At 57.2% G+C, this 22,354-nt stretch overlaps 1 protein-coding gene across 2 annotated transcripts; it reads right to left on the bottom strand.

Moving 5' to 3' along the window:
* Positions 1–1,521: 1,521 nt before the first annotated feature.
* ITGAX (integrin subunit alpha X) lies at positions 1,522–20,300 on the bottom strand. Of its 2 annotated transcripts, none has more exons than XM_045570291.1 (30): positions 20,143–20,300; positions 19,542–19,644; positions 18,640–18,743; positions 18,289–18,359; positions 18,033–18,147; positions 15,250–15,380; positions 14,756–14,901; positions 14,376–14,529; positions 14,006–14,156; positions 13,487–13,560; positions 12,933–13,062; positions 12,672–12,814; positions 12,377–12,517; positions 12,080–12,289; positions 9,980–10,110; positions 9,707–9,864; positions 9,450–9,604; positions 8,594–8,725; positions 8,436–8,509; positions 8,085–8,226; positions 5,812–5,928; positions 5,652–5,731; positions 5,466–5,549; positions 3,966–4,044; positions 3,764–3,871; positions 3,562–3,645; positions 3,224–3,337; positions 3,063–3,086; positions 2,628–2,738; positions 1,522–1,753 (listed from the first exon to the last, which is right to left on the bottom strand). In XM_045570291.1, the coding sequence occupies exons 1-30, from the start codon at positions 20,183–20,185 to the stop codon at positions 1,655–1,657; spliced, it is 3,408 nt and encodes a 1,135-aa protein (XP_045426247.1). In that variant the 5' UTR covers positions 20,186–20,300; the 3' UTR covers positions 1,522–1,654. The 2 variants fall into 2 exon arrangements, with proteins under 2 accessions (XP_045426247.1, XP_036316234.1); XM_036460341.2 differs by having other exon boundaries at positions 2,985–3,086.
* Positions 20,301–22,354: the final 2,054 nt, after the last annotated feature.

Consider the following 22,354-nt stretch of genomic DNA (forward strand, 5'->3'; position numbering starts at 1 on the left):
GCATTGTGTGCTCACCACCCCAAATCAAGTTTCCATTTATTCCCCCTCTCCTACCTCCTACTCCTACCTCCCTGCCCCTACCCCCCCCTTGGTAATCACCTTCCTGTTGTCTGTGTCTAAGAGGTGGTTTTTCTCTTTGTTTAATCCCTTCAGCTTGTTCACTCAGCCCCAAAACTCCTCTCCCCTTTGTCAGCTGTCAGTCTGTTCTCTATGAGTCTGTTTCTATTTTATTAGTTATTTTATTTTGTTCATTAGATTTCACATATGAGTGAAATCATATGGTATTTGTCTTTCTCTGACTGGCTTATTTCACTTAGCATAATACTCTCCACATCTATTCATCTGTCGAAAAGGGTAAGACTTCCTTTCTTCCTTCCTTCCTTCCTCCCTCCCTCAATCCCTCCCTCCCTCCTTTCTTTCTTCCTTCCTTCCTTCCTTCCTTCCTTCCTTCCTTCCTTCCTTCCTTCCTTTCTTTCTTTCTTTCTTTTTTCTTTTTTCTTTCTTCTTGCTTACAGCTGAGTAGTATTCCATTGTATAAATTTATTTTATTTTATTTTTTTAAATATATTTTATTGATATTTTACAGAGAGAAAGGGAGAGAGATAGAGAACTAGAAACGTCGATGAGAGAGAAACATCGACCAGCTGCCTCTTGCACACCCCCCACCGGGGATATGCCCGCAACCAATGTACATGCCCTTGACTGGAATCAAACCTGGGACCTTTCAGTCCGCAGACTGACGCTCTACCACTGAGTCAAACCGGTTTCGGTGGTAAGTAAGGGATGTTTGTAACCCTAACTGTTTAACCGCCTGGTGCTGGCCCCAGTTCAAGACCGTATTTTAGGGGGTTGCCAGAGGGAAGGAGGTAGGGGTGAGGGGTGAAGGGGGCTTATATATATGGTGACAGATGATTTGACTTTGGGTGGTGGGCACACAGTGCGGTGTACAGATCTTGTATCATAGAAATGTACACGTGAAACCCACATGATCCTATTGACCATCGTCCACCCAACACTGCCTTTTAGCGAGGCCGTTGGTGGCTAGTGGGGGAGGTGGGGGAGGGAGAATGGAATCGGAGACTATGGTCCATGTGTTTCTAGGTAGAAATTTCAAGTCATGTGCTCTGGGGCACATGACCTGAAATGTTCCTGCTCTGGTGTTTCCATCTGGAGCTTTGACAAGACAAATGGCCTTTCCCAGGCGGACACTTTGTGCAAATGAACTTCATCCTCCCACAGAGAGAAGCAGCCTCCCTTCTGGGTGACATTTGTCCCCCTCAAGGCTGGTGGCCTGAGTGAAAGGGCCAGGAAACTTCTCAGGGCGGAGCGAATCCAAATGAGGACAGGAGGGAGTTTCCTTTTCGTTTTTCTTTTTAAATATAATATATATATATATTTTATTGTTTAAAGTATTTGTACATATGTTCCCCCCCCCCCCGATTGACCTTCCTCCAGCCTCCCCTACCCTCTGTCTTATGCCCTCACCCCCCCAGTGTCTTGGGTCCATTGGTCATGCTTATAGGCACACGTAGAAGTCCTTCGGTTGATCTCTTACCTCCCCCCGCAAGCCTCCCCAGCCTTCCCGCTGTTGTTTGACAGTCTGTTCAATGCTTCTCTGCCTCTGTATCGATTTTGTTCATCAGGAGGGAGTTTCTCATTGGTCGCCTTGGGGGTCCGATGGCCCATTTCCCGGGGCAGCTTGTCCACTTGCTTCCGCCATCATCTCTTTGTACTGGCGTTTAAAGAAGCCGGCCTACAGGGGAGGAGAGAAAGTAAGGTCAAGGCGTCCAGTGAGAGAGGGGGAAAGAGAATGGGGAAGGGGATGGACCACCATTCAGGGGCCCCTGCGATGTCCAAGCAGTGCTGTGGCAGCACTGTGACGCTAGACTGGACCACATTCTGTGAGTGGTAATTACCCTTAGGATGTGAAACAAGACCCAGCGTGGGCCAGGCACTTGTCTAGTCACAGAGAATCCACGGTGGTGTCCACATCAAACACAGGGCAGTGCTTTCCATGTTGTACCTAGAGGCCTGGTGCATGGATTTGTGCACCAGTGGGGTCCCTCTGAGTGGTGTGTGGGGATCTGGCCTAAACCATCAGTCCAGCTCCGCCTACCACTCCTGCCTGCCACTCCTGCTCATCCTGGCCCCGCTGTGCCTGCCACAGGCTTGCACAGCCGTGAGCCCTGCATCTGGCACCCATTTGTCAGCTGAGTGGCACTTCCACTGTGGGAGCACACTGACCACCAGGGGCAGCTCCTGCATTGAGCGTCTGCCCCTGGTGGTCAGTGCATGTCATAGCGACCGGTTGTTCAGTTGCTTAGGCATACACACACACACACACACACACACACATATATATATATATATATATATATATGTATTTGCTGTCAAGGGAAACACATACAAAAGCAGAGACAAGTGGGAAAGAAAGGGAGAGAGCTGAAGGAGGCCTGAGAACAGGTAGGAGGCACACACATGGAGGACAGTGGGGACTGCTGATGTCAGAGTGGAAGAGGCTCTCTGGCAGGCAGCGACAGCGAGAATGTGGGCCCGACTCCGCGGTGAGCGCCGTCTCACGGTGCAGAGAGCGGGAGCAGGCGCCAGGGGTGGGAGGCGGCACGCACCTTGTACAGCAGGAACGTGATGAGAGCCAGCAGCAGCAGTCCGCCCACAGAGCTGCCCACAATGAGGGGCACGGGGTTGTGCACCTCCTGCTTTTCCAGCACCACCTCCGCCTGGAAGGAGGGGACCCGTCAGGAAGCATCGGGGCTCTGGCTGCCCGGCTCCTCCCAGGCTCCCCAGCCCTTACCCCGCCCCGGCCTCCAGGGCAGACTCCTGGGCTGAGCTCAGAAGCCCTCAGGGGTCAGGGACCTCTGTCCCAGTCGGGGTCTTCACCCCTCCCCCCCGGCTGTGAGCCCCACAGGCACAGGGACTCAGCGCCAGAGGCCTCACCACTGGCTGCGCCTCGCACACAGTCCTACCTGGGCTCTCAGAAGCGCCTCCTGGCCCGGGAGCTGAGTGAACACGGATGTGTCGAACGTGACCTCCGCAACGCTCACCACCGACACCTTCTTCTGCAGAGTCTGCAAAGGGCAGGGAGCTGGCAGCTGGCTCCGGGGAGAGCTGGCGCCAGGGCAATGCCCGCGCTGCCCTGAGGCGGCACACACATTCAGGGACCCCGGGGGCGGGGGTGGGGGGGCTCTGCCCTGGGCCCACACACCTGGCTGACCCAGCCGAAGCTGAGGTTGCCCTTCAGGATGAAGTCCAGTTCCTCCTGGACGCCGAAGGAGGGGACGTCACAGCGGAACCTCTGGCAGGCGGCCGCGGAGCAGTCCTAGGGACAGGAAGTAGGTCAGCCCAGGGGGCAGGTGTGTGTGTGTGTGTGTGTGTGTGTGTGTGTGTGTGTAGGCAGAAGGTATCACTAAAGTGTCTGATTCAAGGGAGCAGCCACAAAGTCGGGAACGCTGTGCAGCAGACACCCCTCAGCCCATCACACAGACTCCTGAATGCAGCCCCCCTGATGGGGGGTGTAAGGAGGGGGCAGCCTGTGCTCCTCACCAGCACAGAATTCTTCTGGACATGGGCCCGGGGGCTGGGCTCTGTGGGCTCCGTTCTCTCTGAGGAGCAGCGCATCGATGGGTTCTAGGAAGACAGAACAGGCGTCTTGGCGGGGACCTCAGACACTGGGGGGGGGAGGGGGCGGGACGCGGGAAACCCGGGCAGAGGCCCAAGTCGGGGAGCCACACACAGGCCTCAGTACCTGGGGGTGGAGGAGCTCCAGCGCTGACCACACGGCTTCCTGGTTCAGCTCCACCGGCACCCAGAGGTGGATGCTGACCGGCAGGTCCCTCTGTCCCAGGTTGTTCACCTGCAGAGGGCAGCGAGGCAAAGCGTGCCGAACCCACAGCCACCCCGCCCCCTGGCCGCTGGCCTCGGCCGGGGCTGGAGCGACCATCACTCACCTGGTACCGGAGCTGGGCCCCGCGGCTCCCCGCCTCCTCGGAGGCCGAGAAGTTGAGGTACTTGGTGGAGTCCTCATGGCTGGGGAGAGAAGAGGCACGGGTGGGTGGGCGTTCCCTGGGGTCCCCCCGAGCAGCTCGGAGGGGCCTTGGCTGTTCCAGGGGAGTGGTGGGGCTGACCTGAGGGTGGGAAGGTTTAGGGCACATGTGTCAAACACAAGGCCCGCGGGCCAAATCCGTCCCGCCAGGCCTTGCAATGTGGCCCGCACCGCGCTGTCATCACTGCACTCCGCTGCGTTTCCATCACAATGACAGTTTATGACTGTTCAGTAAACCATTCGGCCCGCGATTTAGGCTGGATTTTAGATTTTGGCCCCTTCTCTGATTGAGTTCGACACCCCTAGACTAGAGAGTGGGGCTGAGCCTCTGGCTGGGTGTTCGCAGAAGCTGCCCACGGAGGACACTGCCCGGGGGGGCCGCGCAGCGGGGCCGTGAGAGGGACAGGCTCTGCAGAGGTCACACTGTGTGCCTGCCTGTGAGCACACGCTGCGGGAGACAAGCTCAGAGCCCGCACTGCTGGCTGCCGGGAGCCCGCGTGAGGGGCAGGGAGAGTGTGGAGCTGTGGGCAGCAGGAGGGCAGCCGACGAGGTGTACCCAGCTAAGCCCCACGGCCTGTCCCATATCACAAGCGCATACATCCTGAGGGGCAGGGTCTATGTCTGGTGCTGATCACACAATAGAGGCTCAATGAAGCTTTGTTGAAGTCGAATGTATGAAAAATGTTCAACATGAAAATTCTTAGGAAAATCGATTTTAAATGAAAGCCAGTACCTACCCTCATCACCCACCCCTCCTGGGGCCGCATCTTTTCCCTGACCCCTCTCTCCCCGGGACAGACGGAGTGTCTCTCCCTGTCCTTCCCAAGGGGCATGGGGAAGGGAGGAGGAGCGGTTCTAAAGGCCCTTTGAGGCATAAAGCTGCTCCTTGCAATGAAGAACTGTCCTACCCAAATGCCAAGGGCCATGGCCAATGCCACAGAGAAATTATCCCACCCAAATGCCACAGGACCTGCAGTGTTGAGCTGAGGCCTCCCCTGACAGGAGCTCCCACCCCTCTTAGAAGCTCACGAAGCCTTAGGCCCCAGAACCACAGAGAGGCCCTGGGTGACTCTGCTCTAGGTCTGGGCAACCTCGCTCCCAGCGGGGCGGTGAGGACCTGGAAGACAGAGACGTCTCTGCACCTCTTCTGGAATCCAGGACACTCGTGGGGCTTTGGAGAAAGCCCGAGAACTACAGCCTCTATTGAATGTCACATGCAGTGATGACGTCGCACCTCCTGTTGTCAGAGCCAGCCCACAACAAACACTCCGGGTGATTAGCAAGTGCTGCTAGCACCTGTGCTATAAGGACTAGACAGTGTCCCAGGTGTTGGAGAACCCCAACAAGTGTCGCAGGAACAGAGAACCCCAGCCCCGTCTGAGCGATGGGAGGGACGGTGCGGCACCTGGTGATCACGGCATAGACGGCGTACTTCACCGGGAGCTCCAGCCAGGAGCTGGTCCTGCTGGTCCTGGGCGTGTTGTTCTCGCTGGGGGAAGAGCAGTGGTGTGGGCAGGCGCCCCAGGAGGCAGGCGCGGACACACACACACACACACACACACACACACACACACCATGCCTGGCCGCTCACCTGCTCACATTGGCCGTCAGCAGCAGCCGGTCGCCCAGCGAGGCCTTGGGGGAGACGTGGAAGGTGGCCACGAAGGTGACCTGAGGGAGAGGCAGGCTCAGCTGGAGGCGGGGTCATGGCCCTGAGACCGGGTGGGGCAGGGGAGTGGGAGACAGCTGACCTGAGCGCCCTCGCGGAAGATGATGTGTCTGAGGCTGCAGCTGGTGCTCCAGGCGTCCTGGCTGCCCGAGAGGGCGCTGTCGCAGGCCAGGCTCAGGGAGTGGAACTGCGGCCGGCTCTGAGCAAGGGCAGGGGAACGGCAGGTGAGCGTTTGTTAGTGTCCCAAAGGGACGCCATGATGGAGAGACAGTTTCCTGGAACCCACTCTATGATTAGGTGGTGTGTGTTTTTAATCTTTAGACACTATCTGTCTGGTCAAATTTCTTCCTAATGTAGAAATCTCAGATTTATTAAAAATTTCCCCCTCTTTTTATTTACTGTTATTTTTAAAAGGCTTTCTGTTATGGAAATTTTTAAATATGCTCAAAAGTAGAGAGGCTAGATAAATCAAGCCATCGCTCAGCTGAAATGGCCAACATTTTCCTACTTTTGTTTTATTCAGCTGCTTCTTCACCTTTTTTCTGAGTAATTTAAAGCGCATTCCGAATATCACATTGTTTCACCCAGAAATTCCTCCAGATGTACCACCGGCCGCAAGACAGCAACTCATGGCCGGCAACATAAGCAACAGCTTAATGCCAGCCAGTGTCCGGGCCTGTGCAGTCTTCCTGGGCCAGTGGTCAGCAAACTCATCAGTCAACAGAGACAAATATCAACAGCACAACGATTGAAATTTCTTTCGAGATCCACATTATTTAAACTTAAACTATATAGGTAGGTACATTGCTATTAATTTAATTAGGGTACTCCTAAGCTGGCCTTTGCTAAAAACTCAAGGGCCAAAGAGTCGGCTTGCGAGTGTGCCGACCACTGTCCTAGGTTGTCGCCAAAGATGCTGTTTTACAGCTCATTTTAGAAATAAACACCCATCAGAGGCCCGCATGCTGCATTTGGCTGGTGTGTCTAGAAGCTTCCAGTGCTGGGGCTCTCACGCTGATGCAGTTGGATTTTGCCATTTCTAGTGCGTTCCTTTGAATGCTAACCAAAAGATGACCCCATTGGGAATACAGGCCTACGAGAGACATAAGAGACCAGCCAGCCAAATGGAATGTAGAGGCCTCGTTGAGATGCTGGTTCCAATAAACCAGGTATAGGTAAAAAGGTATTTTTGAGACGAAGGAAATTTTATTATGAATCCTTCGCTTCACTGGATGCAATAATGGTATTGGGTCTTGTTGGATGTGGGGACGGTCCAGAACGATAGGGGGAAAGAGAGAGGAGTGACATGATGTCTGGGATTATCTTAAAATATTTCAGCAAACAGAGGGGGAGCCAGATGAACTAACTACAGCAAAATGTTGGTAATGGTTGAATCTGGGTGATACTTTTTTTGTTTTGTTTCGTTGTTGTTTGTTAATCCTCACCCGAGGATATTTTTTTTCACTGATTTTTAGGGAGAGTGAAAGACAGAGAGAAAACATCAATGTGAGATAAACACACCAGTGGGTTGCCTCCTGCATGAGCCCTGACCAGAGCCCAGGCTAGGGAGGAGCCTGCAACCTGAGTACGTGCCCTTGACTGGAATTGAACCTGGGATCTTTTGGTCCGCAGGCCAACGCTCTATCCACTGAGCCAAACCATCTAGGGCGGGGTGATAAGTTTTTGAGAGATTTGTCCATCTACTCTCTACTTTTATAAATGTTTAACATTTTTTGTTACATTTAAAAAAAAAATCTGTTTCACTTTGGTCCTAGCTCTGTCTTCCAGAGCTAGCATTGCCAAACGATAGTCCAACGCCACTCTTCATAGAGGAAGTTCTATTGGCGCTCATTCACTAGCATCTTATCAATGGCTGCTTTCACTCCACCCCAGCAGAGCTCAGCAGATGTGACAGACGCTCTGTGGCCACAAAGCTGAAATATTCACTTTCTAGCTCTCCAGAGAAAAAGCAGGCCAAGACCTGATCTAGAGTTACCATCAATTTAACCCCTGCTTCTACAAGACAGTGTCTAAAATATTTGAAGGTAGGCTTTCCTTTAAAAGAAGAATATTGATGTGATGTGGAATAAAAATAAGTTTAGGGCAGAGTCCCCCCTTTCTCCACATTAGCAGCCCGCTGGGCACTCATTCCTACCAGTTCGTGTCCTTAACACGGGATGCCCAGAGTTGCGCACAACATGAGCAAGTCCCAGATGGCACAGCCGAGTCTCTCTGACCAGGACCAGCCCGGATTCTGGGTTTGTGAGAGGCTGCTGCAATGGCAGCCCAGCCTGAGGTCTGGACAAGTCTCTGCTGATGCCTGGCCGTTACTGGCTTCCCCAGAGGGGGTCATACCTGGCTCACTGCCACACGCCGGTAGGACAGCCCGGGCGGGTAGGAGAAGGTGACGGTGGTCCCGTAGGAGTCCTCTCCGGTGTTCCACACTTTCACTCCCAGGCTCAGCTCCAGGTCGCTCCCCACCACCAGGGTCTCCAAGCTGGGGGTTGGGGGGGAGGGCAGAAGATGAGTCTATGTCTGGGGTGGAAACGGTGTGGGGATGAAGCACAGAGTGGGGAGTGGGGGCCCGGGCTGGGGTGTCTGGTTTCTGAGCACAGGGTGGAGATGTCAGGGAGAGCCAGACAGCAACTCTAGGGCCCAGGAGAGGGGCTGGGGGATGGGGCAGGGCCTAAGGAGGTGGACGCTCACCCAGAGGCGTCAATGGTGATGCCAAGGTCGTCCTGGCAGACATGGTCGTCTCCACAGTTCTTCTCAAAGGGGAGCTGAGAGGGAAGGCAACATGGGGTTTCTCCGAGGCCTGGTGGCCACACCCACTGCCCCCTGAAGGTCCCCACCCCAGGACTCACAGAGGCCGTGTAGTGTTTGGGGGTGTCCGGAGCCAGCATGGGCTGGAGGTTCCCAAGGGAAAGGATGGGCTTGCCCACCAGGGAGAAATTGAGACTCAGGGTGATGGGAATCATCGAGTCCTCCACGCAAGCCTGCAAGGCGGGCATTGGGGAGAGGAGGGGGCTCAGGGCAGCACCCGCAATCACTAGCTGAGCCCGTCTCCTCGTCTGTGAGATGGGTAACTGTGATGCCTGCCTACCTGCGCTGGGGAAATGCTCGTTGCTAAGATTCCACCTTGAGAATCCTCTGCTGGGCTTGCCCTCTGCCTCGATCTCCCTTCCCCCGGCTCAGCCTACTCAGGGTCTTCGCAACTCCCTGCTCGGGGGCCACAGGACCCTCTGCTGTCTCCCTGGCTCCCTCCTTCTCCACAGCAGTCATCACTACCCGGCCCCCGTCACCTAGGACCCAGATTGGTTTTGCTCTCTCCCCGCCTGCCCTCTGGGCGTGGACTGTTTTGTCCCCTGTGGTGCCCCTGGCACCTAGGACAGGGTCTGTCTCAGAGGGACGGCCTGATGCAAGAATCCCAGCCCCCGCTCTAGTTCTCTGAAGCAGCCATGCGTGCCTCTGCCATGCAGCTGTGTGGTTTCTGACAGCTGCAGCCCACCCACCCATTCATTCATTCATTCATTCATCCATCCATTCATTCACTCAGCCATGGATCCACTCACTTATCTGGCTAAGAAATGCTAAGCTCCTCCTGCATGCGAGGCGGCTGCTGGGCTGAGCTAGCACGGGCACCAGAGCATACTGGTTCTTTCCCTGCCCGGCCACCGCCAGCCTCAGCCTCGCCCCGTCCCCAGCACCCGAGACCCTCACCGGGAGCAGCAGCTTCACTTCCTCACAGTGCTGGCCCAGGCCGAGGAGTCTACCACGAGTCAGATGCTGATTGTTTGTCTCCTTGAAGATGGCACGGGGACTCAGGCGGCCAGAGTCAAGGGTCAGGTGAAAGGTCACATCACTTTGGAGGTTGCCTATCGGGGGAAGTAGAGCGGGGGAGGGCTGAGAGGACCAGGAACTCTCAGGTGGGCACGGGGCAAGGCAGGAGGCGGGGGCCTGGGCCGGAGAGGACTCACCCAGCCGCGTCCTGGGACTCTCGTGCACGCGAAGGCAGACGCGGGCATCGGCCAGGTCCCGGATGGAGGCTGAGTGCTCCCGACACTCGAACACGGACCTCGCGATCTCAGTGGGTGTCGTGTGGATGTCCACCCACACCCTGAGCACAGGCCTGGTCCTGCGTGCAAAATGCCAGCCCTTGGTCCCAGGAGGGCCGCCTGGGGTGGGTGGGGAGACGCTGTCCTGGGTAGATCTTGGGGCTGCCGGGGGAGACCCGGGAAGGCTCTTCTCACCTGAGCAGCAGTGCATGCCCCTGGGCCCCCACGGCCAGGTCCACGAGGCCGTCCATGGTGAGGTCCTGCCCCCCGCTCAGCGACTGCCCGAAGTGCTGGAGCCTGGGGGAGAGCTGGGAGCCTTCGATCCTCTGGGGAGGGGGGGGGGCAAGCCGGTTCGGGGTGAGAAAAACGAGTTGGAAATCAGCAACGGGAGGCACGGGGAAGTAGGAACGGCAGGGACAGAGGGGTGAGGAGTGAAAAGATGTCACCATGAAGGGCTACAAAGGGGGTGAGGGACCATGAAGACTGGAGCAAAGAAAGGAGGGCCGGGCTGCAGGGATGCACGGTTCTCAGCAGCCTCTCGCCCTTTTACTTATTTATTTTATTAAATATATTTTATTTATTTTTTACAGAGACGAAGGGAGAGGGATAGAGAGCTATAGAAACATCGATGAGAGAGAAACATCAATCAGCAGCCTCCTGCACACCTCCTACTGGGGAGGTACATGCCCTGACCGGAATCGAACCTGGGACCCTTGAGTCCACAGGCCAGCGCTCTATCCCCTGAGCCAAACCGGTGAGGGCATGTCCTCTTCCTAAAGTTCCAAGCTCTTTGAAGCCCTTCAGTGGTTAAGCTGTACTGACAATGATTGATTGTAAGGCAGCACCTGCTACGCGCCAGGCACATATGCCTCTGTCACCACAGACGTGCTACGTGCCGCCTGCGTACTAACTCATAGTCCTCCGGGCAGCGGCCTGGGGAGGCTGGCTTCCGGTCCCACCGTGGACAGCGGAGGAGGGAGCACAGGCAGGTGAGCAGTGACCACGGCGCATCCCTGAGACACGATCCACACACTGTGCAGCTTGCCGTTTACACAGCCCCATGTTTCCGGATGCTCACAGCGAGGCGCCCACCAACGAATCCACTTTAGAACATTTTCATCCCCCCAAAAGAAGCCATACGCCCGAGCCATCACCATGATGTCCTTCATTCCCCCTCCCCCGGCCCCTGGCGGCCACTGAGCTACGTTCTGTCTCCAGGGACCCCCGTTCCGGAGCTAATGTAAACGGAGCCAGAGCCGGGCGGTCCCTGTGCGGCCCCTCTCTCAGCACCATGCTGCCAAGGCCATCCGCGCTGCAGCCGAGTCAGCCCAGGGCGGGCCTTTGTGCGTCTGCTCGCTCGCTCACGGGCACGGGGGCTTTCCCTTGGGGTCGGTGTGAATGACGCTACAGGAACATGTGCCGTGACGTTCTGTGTGAACGTGTTTGCAGAGTCTCTGGGTCGTGCTATGCCTCCTGCCTCAGCCCTTAGCACCTGCCGTCTGTGGTCCAAGGCAGCTGCACCGGCTTCCTCCCCCTCCCCCCCGCCAGCAAGGAGGGCACCAGACCCTCCGCATCCCGCCAACCTGCTGTTGCCTCTCCATTCTAGCCCCCCACCCCCACCTCCCACCCTGGGGGCTGTGAGCTGGTGTCTCACTGTGATTAGCTGATGACTGGGGCACCTTTGGCGAAGTGTCCTCTCAGCCCTGCACCTGCTTTTATGTGGGACTCCCTTGGCTTTGCCGGGGAAGCAGCCCCCCTCCCAGGGAGCCCTGCCCCGCTGGGTGGGGCTCCCGTCTAGACGGGTGTTTGCAGGATTACCGAGGGCAGCGGGGAATGAAGTGTGGAGCCTCCGGGAGGTGAAGGGGTGCGTGCACAGGCGGGCCGAGCAACCAGCCCAAAGTGCTGGCAGCGAGGGGGGGGCAGGGAGCGGGCAGTGGGGGCCCCCAGGGAGCGGGCAGTGGGTTAGGAGACTGGCCCGCCCTCGTCCCCATTCCCAATCCACTATGAACCCTGGACAAGCCCAGCCACCGGCTTCTCCAGACCCCAGACCCCATCGGCCACGGCGGGCTGGCGCCGGGCCTGGGGCCGGGATCACAAGTCCTGGACAGAGAGCCCACCCAAGGACAGTCCCATCGGACGCTTCCATCTCTCACGCCCCAGTTTGCTCGCTGACCAGGGAAGCAAGGGTGGGCAGGGGAGGGCAGAGGTGGACAGACTTCTCTAGGTGGCAGTGTGGGAGGCAGGGAGGAGCAAGGGGAAGGCTGTCTGAGCGACAGGATCTGCGACAGGCCTCACCTGGCTGTGGGCGGGGCTGATGCCCAGCCCCGATGTTCCGTGGAACAGGTACACGGCTCCCCGGCTCTCCTGCTCCCCCGGGGCCCCGATGGCCACGTCCGCCAGCTTGTCCCCGTTCACGTCCCCCAGCGCGGTCAGGGCCGCCCCAAAGCGGCCCCAGGGGTGGCCCTGCTCCCCGCGGAGCACGGCCTGGCACTGCCACCTGGCCCTCTGCAGAACAGAAGCAGCGCCAGTCCCAACCCGGCAACCCTCCCCCCCACACCCAGCCCCACCCAGCAGGTCCCCTCAGCCACTCACCCCCCGGGGCAACGGGCACACAGACACCCGGCCCCCCCGGGTCGGCTCGTAGTAGTGGGGAGCCCCGACGAGGACCAGGTCGGAGCTGCCATCTCTGTCCACGTCCACGGAGCAGAGGGAGGCCCCGAAGTAGGAGCCAATCTGGAGGCAGAGCCTCAGGTCACCCTGTCTGCCCTGGCACAGGCACCCCTGGGACAGGTCCCGCATCTCCCTGGGTACAGGGCCCCCCACAGAGTCCCAAACCCCTTCTGCTCCCTCCTCCCCGGAGACCCCCCCTCAGGGCCCCCACACCCACCTGGGCCCCTGGGACCTCAGCCTTCGGCCTCCACTGCCCGGCCTCCCGCGTGAAGAGGACGGCCTTCCCGGTGTGCTGGTGGCGGGGGGCCCCCAGGACCAGGCTCTGCACCCCCTTCCAAAGGGCCAGCTCCGCGGAGTAACCTGGGGGGCTGGGCCTCAGCACAAAGGCCGGCTCCTGCCCCCCCTCAGCCCTCCCCCCGTCCCCTGTCCCCCAGGCCGCTCACCTCCCCCCTGTCCTCCCAGCCAAAGCCTCTCTCACCCAGGTAGGAGTCCGCCATGTCCACATTCTCCTGGGACATGTTGATGAAGGTGGGCTTCATATTTTGGGGGTACAGGAAGGCACCTCCAGACCAGCCGAAGCTCCCCACAGCGCCTAGAACGGGTCCTTCCTGGGAGAAAGGTCTGGGGCTGAGCCGGGGGCCAGGAGAGAGCACCTCCACAGCAGCCCACCCTTGACACCCACCTCACCTGCCTCCTCCCTGCCCCCTCACCCCACACCCACCTCACCTGCCCCCCTCACCCCACACCCACCTCACCTGCCCCCCCTCACCCCACACCCACCTCACCTGCCCCCCTCACCCCACACCCACCTCACCTGCCCCCCCTCACCCCACACCCACCTCACCTGCCTCCTCCCTGCCCCCTCACCCCACACCCACCTCACCTGCCCCCTCACCCCACACCCACCTCACCTGCCTCCTCCCTGCCCCCTCACCCCATACCCACCTCACCTGCCCCCTCACCCCACACCCACCTCACCTGCCTCCCCCCTGCCCCCTCACCCCACCCCAGGGGCCAGAAGGGCCCACTCACAGGCATGAGCACCGCGCTGAAGCCTTCCTGGGACATCTCCAACTCGAAGGCGCTGCTGCTCACGGGGTGCGTCCCTGGGGGAGGCATGGCACTTGGGTTCAGGGCAGGGGGGTGGGGGCGGGGCAGGCTTTGCCAGGTCTGAGGACACCTCAGCCTTTTTTTTTTTAATCCTCACCGAAGGATGTGTTTCCATTGATTTTCAGAGAGAGAGAGGAAGAGAGAGGGAGAGACAGAGAGAAACATCGATATGAGAGAAACACATTGATTGGTTGACTCTTGCACTCGCCCCAACTGGGCCCGGGCAGGGGAGGAACCTGCAACCAAGGTACATGCCCTTGATGGGAATTGAACCGGGACCCTTTGGTTCGCAGGCCGACGCTCTATCCACTGAGCCAAACCGGCCAGGGCAGGACACCCCAGCTGTAACAGGGTCTGATGGCGGAGACTGCCCAGAGAGCGGGGCCCAGACGAAAGCACCCGTGAATGAGGTGTCAGAAGTGAGTTCCACCGCTGACTTACCCTCAATGGCAAAGATCTTCTCTTTCAGCTGCTCTTGAATGTCCCTCAGAGCATCAAAGTTGTCCACTCGGAGTATGTGCTCGGTCCAGGGCATGGACGCGATGGCTATCAGTTCTTCAAAGGAGCTCTTGTCCTTAAAAGCCGACCCCACCTGTCCCCACAGGAAACTCGGTCAGAGAAAAGACAAGCCCAGAGTGCCTGCCATGTCAGTGTCATCCCCCTCCCCCCCCACACAGAGGTTAGCAGAGGGTCAGGTCCCAGGCAAGCACAGGCCTCCTCCTGAGGGCAGGGGAAGCCGAGAGCTGGGGTTTCTGCCCCTGAAAGGGATGTCCCCAAAGAGGGAGCAGAAGGCAGGCATCCCACATCCTACCCCGACCGCATAGCGGATGATGCCCTTGTCCTCCGCCTCGGAGATGACGTCCTTGTATTCCAGGCTGTCGCCCATTTTCTTCCCATCAGTGATGACGATGAGGATCTTGGAGGCATCCGCTCGGGCCCCATTGTGGACACTGAACAGCTCCCTTCTGCAGGAAAGAAGAGGGTCCGGAGGCGCCTGGACAGAGCCCCTCAGCCTCAGTGGCCTGCGGAGGTGACTTCCTCCGAGCCTGATGCGTGCGCCCAGAGCACCCACCCGCCCTCTTGGTGAGGAGCTCGGGCAGAATCTCAGGTCCATCGGCCCCATTGTCATGGAGCCCGAGGAGGCCCGGGGGAAGGGCAGCCGCCTGGAGGGGCGGGAGAGTCAGGACTCACATGACCTTCAGGATAGCTGAGGCCGTGTACGTGTACCCCTTCAGCTGGTGCACAGAGTCCAACAGCTGTTGTGGATCTGAGCTCTGCCTGAAGTCCCTGAACGTGAAGTGAACCCGGAAGGAGCTGGAGAACTGCATCAGGGAGAACTGAGAGAAGCACTTAGGCTGGCACGGCTCTCCTCAGGGCCCCAGCGCCCTCCCCAGAGCCCCTGGACCCTCCCACAGCCCCAGAGCCCTCCCCACAGCCCCAGCGCCCTCCCCAAAGCCCCAGCGCCCTCCCCATAGCCCCAGCGCCCTCCCCAGAGCCCCTGGACCCTCCCACAGCCCCAGAGCCCTCCCCACAGCCCCAGCGCCCTCCCCAAAGCCCCTGGACCCTCCCACAGCCCCAGAGCCCTCCCCACAGCCCCCAGAGCCCTCCCCACAGCCCCAGCGCCCTCCCCAGAGCCTCATTCTCCTATAGGCCTTCCCATCGCCTGCCCTGCCCCACCGGCACACCTGGGTCATGGGTCTCTGGAACTGGCTCATCACAGCTTTCGCAAAGCTCAGCATCTTGTTAAAATCACTATATCTGATGCTGCCTGAGCCGTCGATCAGGAACACGATGTCCTGCTCCTGCCTCGGGCACTCTGAGGAAGGAGGTGGCACCGTCCTCTGCAGGCGCTCCCAGAGCCCAGACCCTCCTGGTAACAAGAACTCAACCCGTCCCCCCCCCCCCCCCCAAGGCTTCCCTGCCCCCTGCTCAGGACAGGCCGGCAGTCTCCTGGGGTCTCTAAGAGGCTGCACCTATGATTCGGCTGCTCACAGCTGCATAGCCAGCCTGGCTGGTAAAAACATGAAAGGCCCTCCAATGCAGATGGCGAGAAGCTGCTCCCCTCTTCTACCTCAGGGGCCGAACCCCTGGGCCCTCCCCGCCTCCCCCACAGCATCTCCACTCTGCCCCAGTCCCTGGCCAGTCTCTCCTCACTGTTCAGAGATGAACTGTATTTTTGTTAACTTTTTAAATTTGTTGTTGTTGTTGTTAATCCTCACCCGATGATACTTTTCCATTGATTTTTAGAGAGGGAGGGAGGGAGAGGGGAAGGGAGAGAGGGAGGGAGAGAAGAAAGCAGAGAGGGAGGGAGGGAAAAAGACACAGAGAGAGAGACATCAATGTGAGAGAGACACATTAATTGGTTACCTCCTGCACATGTCCTGACCAAGGCTGGGGATCGAACCTGCAGCCCAGGTACATGCCCTCGACTGGGAATTGAGCCCAAGACCCTTCGGTGCATGGGCTGATGCTCTAACCTAGGGGTGTCAAACTCAATCAGAGAAGGGGCCAAAATCTAAAATCCAGCCTAAATCGCGGGCCGAATGGTTTACTGAACAGTCATAAACTGTCATTGTGATGGAAACGCAGCGGAGTGCAGTGATGACAGCGCGGTGCGGGCCACATTGCAAGGCCTGGCGGGACGGATTGGCCCGCGGGCCTTGTGTTTGACACATGTGCTCTAACCACTGCTCTAACCACCAGGCCAGGGCTTTTAAATATTTGTAATGCTACCTCTGGAAACAGCCATACACTGGCCCTATTTTCTTCCCAGCTTAAATGCAGGACCCACTTCCCTCCTGGGTGAGCACAGGAGAGGGGGCTGCCCAGCTCTCAGCTCCCCTCTCTGCCTCGGTGGCCTCCCATCCGAGAGAGTGTCATCTGGATGTTCCTGGGAGCCCAGTGCCTGTGGGTCAAGTTCAAGCCTAGAGGTGCTGCAAGGGGCACTGCATTCAAGGGCCCATGCCTGCCTCCCCGGGGGCCTGAGTGTGAGGTGACAGCAGGGCGGGGCTTTGGGCTGCTGGGCTGGGTGTGAAGACTCACTGTTTCACTTCCTCATTTTCCATTCCCACCAGCACCGGGAAGCCAGACCCTGTGCCTCAACCTGTGTGCGCACACACACACACACTCACACACACACCACACACATCACACACACACAAAGACACACACTCACACACACACACATCATACACACAAAGACACACATACACACATCACACACACACAAATACATACACAACACACACACATACACACAAATACATACACATCACACACACATCACACACACACCACACACTCACACACAAATACATACACATCATACACACACACCATACACAAACAACACACACAAATCAAACACATACAAATACACAGGTATCATACACTACACATACCATACATCACACACACAGACACATTTAGATTGCCCTCATCACCTTTTCTTGGCCAGCTGCACAAACCAATTGTTCATTTACACTGAGTGGCCAGATTATTATGATCTCTGAATACATAATAATCTGGCCACTCTCTCTCTCTCTCTCTCTCTCTCTCTCTCTCTCTCTCTCTCTCTCTCTCTCTCTATATATATATATATATATATATATATATATACACACACACACACACACACACATATATGAGGCCCAGTGCATGAATTTGTGCATGGGTGGGGTCAGGCCAGTCTGGCCAGGGGTGAGGACATGGTCAGTTGGCAGGCCTACCTGCTGGTCAAACTCCTGGTTGAGAAAAACATTTGCATGTTAGCCTTTTTTTATATAGGATATACACTGAGTGGCCAGATTATTATGTGTTCAGAGATCATAATAATCTGGCCACTCAGTGTATACCCCAGTGTGCACTGGGGGAAAATAAACCCCCTTTTCTCTAAAAACAACAGCAGTTGGCAATCATTGAGCCCTCAGCACATGTCAGGCATTGTGCTAACCGCTGGCCGTGGGGGTCTGATGTTACTCTGTACTGGGTGTGTTACTATACCCATCTGACAGAGGAAGAAATGAAGGCTCAGGGAGGACAAGGTCACAGGAAAGGCCCTGCGGTGGGGCAGTTACAGGGCAGGCTGTGAAAGCAGGCAGTGGTTCTCCCGCCATGTTTGACCCACTACACAACCCAGTAAAACTTTTCCCAGATCCCTCTCTTTTAAAAATGTTTTTATTGATTTCAGAGAGAGGAAGGGAGAGGGAGAGAGAAATAGAAACATCAATGATGAGAATCATTGATCAGCTGCCTCGTGCATGCCCCCTACTGTAGATCTAGCCCACAACCCAGGCATATGCCCTGACCAGGAATCGAACTGTGACTCTTGATTCATGGGTCAAAGCTCAACCACTGAGCCACACCAGCCAGGCCAGTTCCCTCCTTTCGATGTGCTTTGGTAGAGTGTCTCTGCCCCCAGGCAGATGTGTGTGGGCTCCTCGAAAGACCCAGTGGCCCAGACACTCACCCTGCAGGTCAGCTGGGAGCCTCTGGGCCTGCCAGGAAGAGAAGGCCCACAGGAAGCAGAACCCATTCAAGTACATGTTCTTGTTGCATGCATGGTGCACAGTGGGGCCACAGGCCTGGGGACAGAGGGGTGGTGGGCGGGCAGCTCCTGCCTCTGTCCCATCCCAGCACCTCCACCCACCACAAGAGCCCCAGCTCCTGCAGCCCCAGGTCCCCACCCCTTCCTCAGGATGCCCCTGTGCCCCAGGGCGACTCACCAGCAGCCGAGAGGGTGTGGTAGCAGCTGTCAGGGACAGGCCCAGGGACATGTTCACAGCCTCCGGGGGTACTGAGGGGACAGGTGGGTGATGGTCACCCTCAGGACAGAGGACATGTACAGACTGGGCAGAGGTCCCCTCATCCCTGGGAGACAAGGAGGTCTGACACATGAAGGGGGCTCCCAGCTCTTGATGGAGTGCAGGGGGTGCAGGGGTAACGGGTAGGGAGGCCTTCGGGGTCAGGAAGCATGTCTAATGGCGAGGGTTTTCAGACTGAGCTGAAGCTAGAACGTGGGCCCACTGTGCTCCCCACAGACCCATGGAGCATGGGCACCTGGCCCTGGGACTCACCCTGCAGCTGGATGGGCTCACATCTGGCCGTGCTGTAGTCACACCGGTAGAGGCCGCCCGTTTGGTTGACAGCCTTTACCTCCTGGGGGGCCCCCACCACCACCCTGAGGGAGACAAAGAACACCGCAGCTCAGAGTGTGGACACAGCAGATGGAGAAAGACAAACACCGGCGATTTCACTTACTAGTGCATGAGGAATCTGAAGACCAGCATACACACAAACAAAACAGACTCGGATGCAGTGGGCAAACCGAGGGTTGCCAGCTGGGAGGGGCGAGGGGACTGGGTGAGAGAGGTGAAGGGAAGGAGAAGTCACAGAATAGTCCCAGGGATGAGAAGCGCAGCACAGGGAATGTGGGTGATATTTGTGTGGTAAGTAGGTTCCGTGCCAGGTGGGTACCAGAATTCTCAGGGGGAATCACTTCATAAATTATGTAACTGTCTAAGCACTATGATGGACACATGAAACTAACATAAAATAAGATGAGAGTAGCGTGGACGCTAACGCCAGACTGCCACTCCAGCAAGTTTGCTTCAGCGCTCTGTGCCTCAGTTTCCTCACCTGTCAAGAGGAGATTAATAACAACTTACGTTCTGCATGGGAGGGATTTCTGTCTGTTGTATTCTCTGGTGTGCGACCGCCTCCTGAGACACACAGTGGGTGCTCAGTAACGATTGCATTGAGGACTAAATCCAAGCCCACAGAAAGCGCGCGTGGCCCAGGGGCTGGCGCCTGTAAGTGCTCAGTAAATGTTAGCGAGCTCGGATCATCCAGGTGGCCAGACACGACCCTGGGGGAATGGCCCCTCGGAGAGAAAGGAGAGCTTGTGAACCAAGGGCGAGGTGGGGAGGAGCAGGGAGAGGAGCTGACGAGAGCCCAAGGCCAGTCACCACCGGCTCACCAGTTGGCATACTGGACCACAGTGTGTCCAAACCCGGCGCTATGCATGGGGAAGATGGTCGGCTTGTCCGTGTCCAAGTTGAAGCAGAGAGAGGAAGCCACGCCTGGGGAAGAGGGTGCGGAGAGAAGCTTTGCGGAGGTTCTTCCAGTCTCCTCGCTGGGCCCAGCGCCCCCTGTCTCCCGCCTCGCCGCTCTCTTGCAGACGGCCCAGGGACAGCGCCTCACCCAGTGGCAGGCTGGCAAGTTTCAACTCTGTTTAGGCCAAACTACACCCCCATCCTAAAGGTGCACCTTCCCCACCCCCACCCCCACCCCAGGGGCTCCTAAGAGGGGGATCCAGGAAAAGTTGGGGCCAAAGGGGCACTGTGCACAGAGCACACAGTGAGCTGGTTCTGCCTACCCGAGGGATCCCTGGATTGTCCGGCACCTGGCCTCCCTCTGGCATGTCTGACAGTCCCCCAGGCTGTCCTCTCTCTCCACAAACTCTGGATCTCAAACCCCAGGTCCCTCTCCTGATGTGTGAGTCCAGATCGCATACATTCTCAGTTCTCTCCTCCCTGGACCCCAGCCTCCGCGCCCCCTTCCTCGGGTCCCCAGCTTACCCATCAGCAGGAGAAGGGATGTCCTGGTCCAGGTCCTGGTCATGACTGAAGGTCAAGCCTGGGCTCCCAAGCTCCTGAGGAGCTGCTGGGGAGCCGCTGGGGAGCCGCTGGAGGCTCCAAGACGCCAAGGGAGCAAGTGGCAGAAGAGTGGTCAAGAGGCCGGAGCTAGAGAGGGAAGTTGTCAGAATGACTCAGAAGGGGAGGGTGGAGAGTGTGACAGAAATAAGCAGAGACAGGGGCCTCGGCAGCCTACACACTCCCACCAGGCGCCTTTCTGAGCAGGGATGACTTGATTTGCTTCTCCGGCCTCGCAGATCTAGACTCCTGTGGATGCCAATCCCCTGCCCTGCCCCGCCCTGCCTCTCCTGGTTCTGGGAAGGTTCCCCTTGACCTTGAAACCTCAGTTCGCCTGGGGAGAGGGAAGGGATGGATGTCAGGGTGGGGTTGGGGCCCTCTCGGAGATCCTGAGGGAACCCTCCACTTCTGGCCTGGAAACCTCTGGGCCAAGGAGGCAGGCCCCCCGCCTGAGTAGAGTGGGTCTTCGCTCGTTTACTCAGCAAGCCCTGGCGAGGCTGGTTAAACATGCCCTCAGTGAGCAGAGTGAGGAACACAAACACAACCACAGCCCCAGCCCTGGGGTCAGTGGAGGAGGTGAGACTTTGCTCTGAGGGGAAACCCAGTAACCACAGAGCACCTTATCCGGGCTGGGGGGGCAGGGACGCAGGTTAGGGAGGGCCTCTTGGAAGTGGTCGCATTGAGCTAAGTATTGAAGGCCCCTGACTACCAGGGAGCGTGGATAGGAAGGGATGGCCGAATGTGGAAGAGGCTTGAGACAGCAGGAAATGGGTGATGGAAACCAGAGAGTAGGTGGTGGGAAGTAACGAGGATGAAGTCAGTGCTGTGGGGGAGGAGGGGAAGCAGGCTGGGCCCAGAAAGCCCCTGAAGGCATGTGATTTCAGGCTGGGGCAGAGGGAAGCATTGATCTTCACACATATTTTAGGAAGCTCGGGAGAGTGGCTGATGAGGTGTGGTTTCCCTGGGAAAGAGCTGGAGGCGGCAGTCCAATCCGGCAGTCCGAAGGGAGAGGATGGGGCCTGTGGAATGAGCTTGTGGCCATGGGGATGGGCTGGAAGGTGACTGGTCAGAGTGGAGGACCCTGGTGCTGGTCCCTGAACAAGAGAACACAGGAGGAGGGTGGGGCGGTGGGCCAGGCCAACTTTGTTCTGTTCTGTTCTTCTTCTTTTTTAAAATAAATCTTTATTGTTCAGATTATTACAATTGTTTCTCCTTCCCCCCACATAGCTCCCCTCCACCTGGTCCCCACTCAACCCTCTGCCCTTACCTCCTCCCCGCCCCCTCCACTGTCCTCATCCATAGGTATATGAATTTTGTCCAGTCTCTTCCCGTGCCCCCCACACAGACACCCCATTCCCGGTGAGAATTATCAGTCCCCTCCCATTCTATGCCCCTGATTCTATTGTATTCGCCAGTTTATTCCGTTCCACAGACTTTTAATTCATTTGACTTTTAGATGCACTTATTGATAGATATGTATTTGTTGTTCATCATTTTTATCTTTACCTTTTTCTTCTTCCTCCTCTTCTTAAAGAACACCTTTTAGCATTTCATATAATACTGGTTTGGTGGTGATGTACTCCTTTAGCTTTTTCTGATCTGTGAAGCTATTTATCTGCCCTTCAATTCTGAGTGATAACTTTGCTGGATAGAGTAATGTTGGTTGTAGGTTCTTGCTGTTCATCACTTTGAATATTTCTTGCCACTCCCTTCTGGCCTGCATAGTTTCTGTTGAGAAATCAGCTGACAATTGTATGGGTGCTCCCTTGTGGTTTTGAGAAAACCAAACCATGGTGGTTGGGAGCTTGGGTTCTTTCAACCTCTCTATGCCTCAGTTTCCTCCTCTGCAAAATCGGGGTGATAATAAAGTGTGCACCGTCCATGCTGCTGGGAGCTGGAGTGAGTGTGTGTGAGCTTTACTCTCTGGCAATTACTGGTGGTGATGGGTGTATTAGGTAAGAGGGGCTGACGGGCTCCGGGAGGCAGCTGAGGGGGATCATATACACAAGGAAGGGCCAGAACCCAAGTTACCCATCTCCGCAGCCGAGCGGGATCAGGCACATCCAGCTCTGTCCATCTGGTTCCCCTGACTTACTACGTTTCTGCCCAAGGTGCTGCCTGAAGACCATCCCAGTGG

The sequence above is a fragment of the Pipistrellus kuhlii genome, unplaced genomic scaffold, assembly GCF_014108245.1.
Source record: "Pipistrellus kuhlii isolate mPipKuh1 unplaced genomic scaffold, mPipKuh1.p scaffold_m20_p_31, whole genome shotgun sequence".
Taxonomy (NCBI): domain Eukaryota; kingdom Metazoa; phylum Chordata; class Mammalia; order Chiroptera; family Vespertilionidae; genus Pipistrellus; species Pipistrellus kuhlii.

Bases quoted from the DNA above. Each gene is read 5' to 3' on its own strand.
- ITGAX (XM_036460341.2), bottom strand. From the start codon at position 20,185: ATGACCAGGACCTGGACCAGGACATCCCTTCTCCTGCTGATGG. The intron at 9,605-9,706 runs GTGAGTCCTCTC...TTCCCCCGATAG, and splicing joins GAGTCCCAGGACGCGGCTGG to GCAACCTCCAAAGTGATGTG. The intron at 4,045-5,465 runs GTGCCGCACCGT...TTCTCTCCCCAG, and splicing joins GTCTATGCCGTGATCACCAG to CCATGAGGACTCCACCAAGT.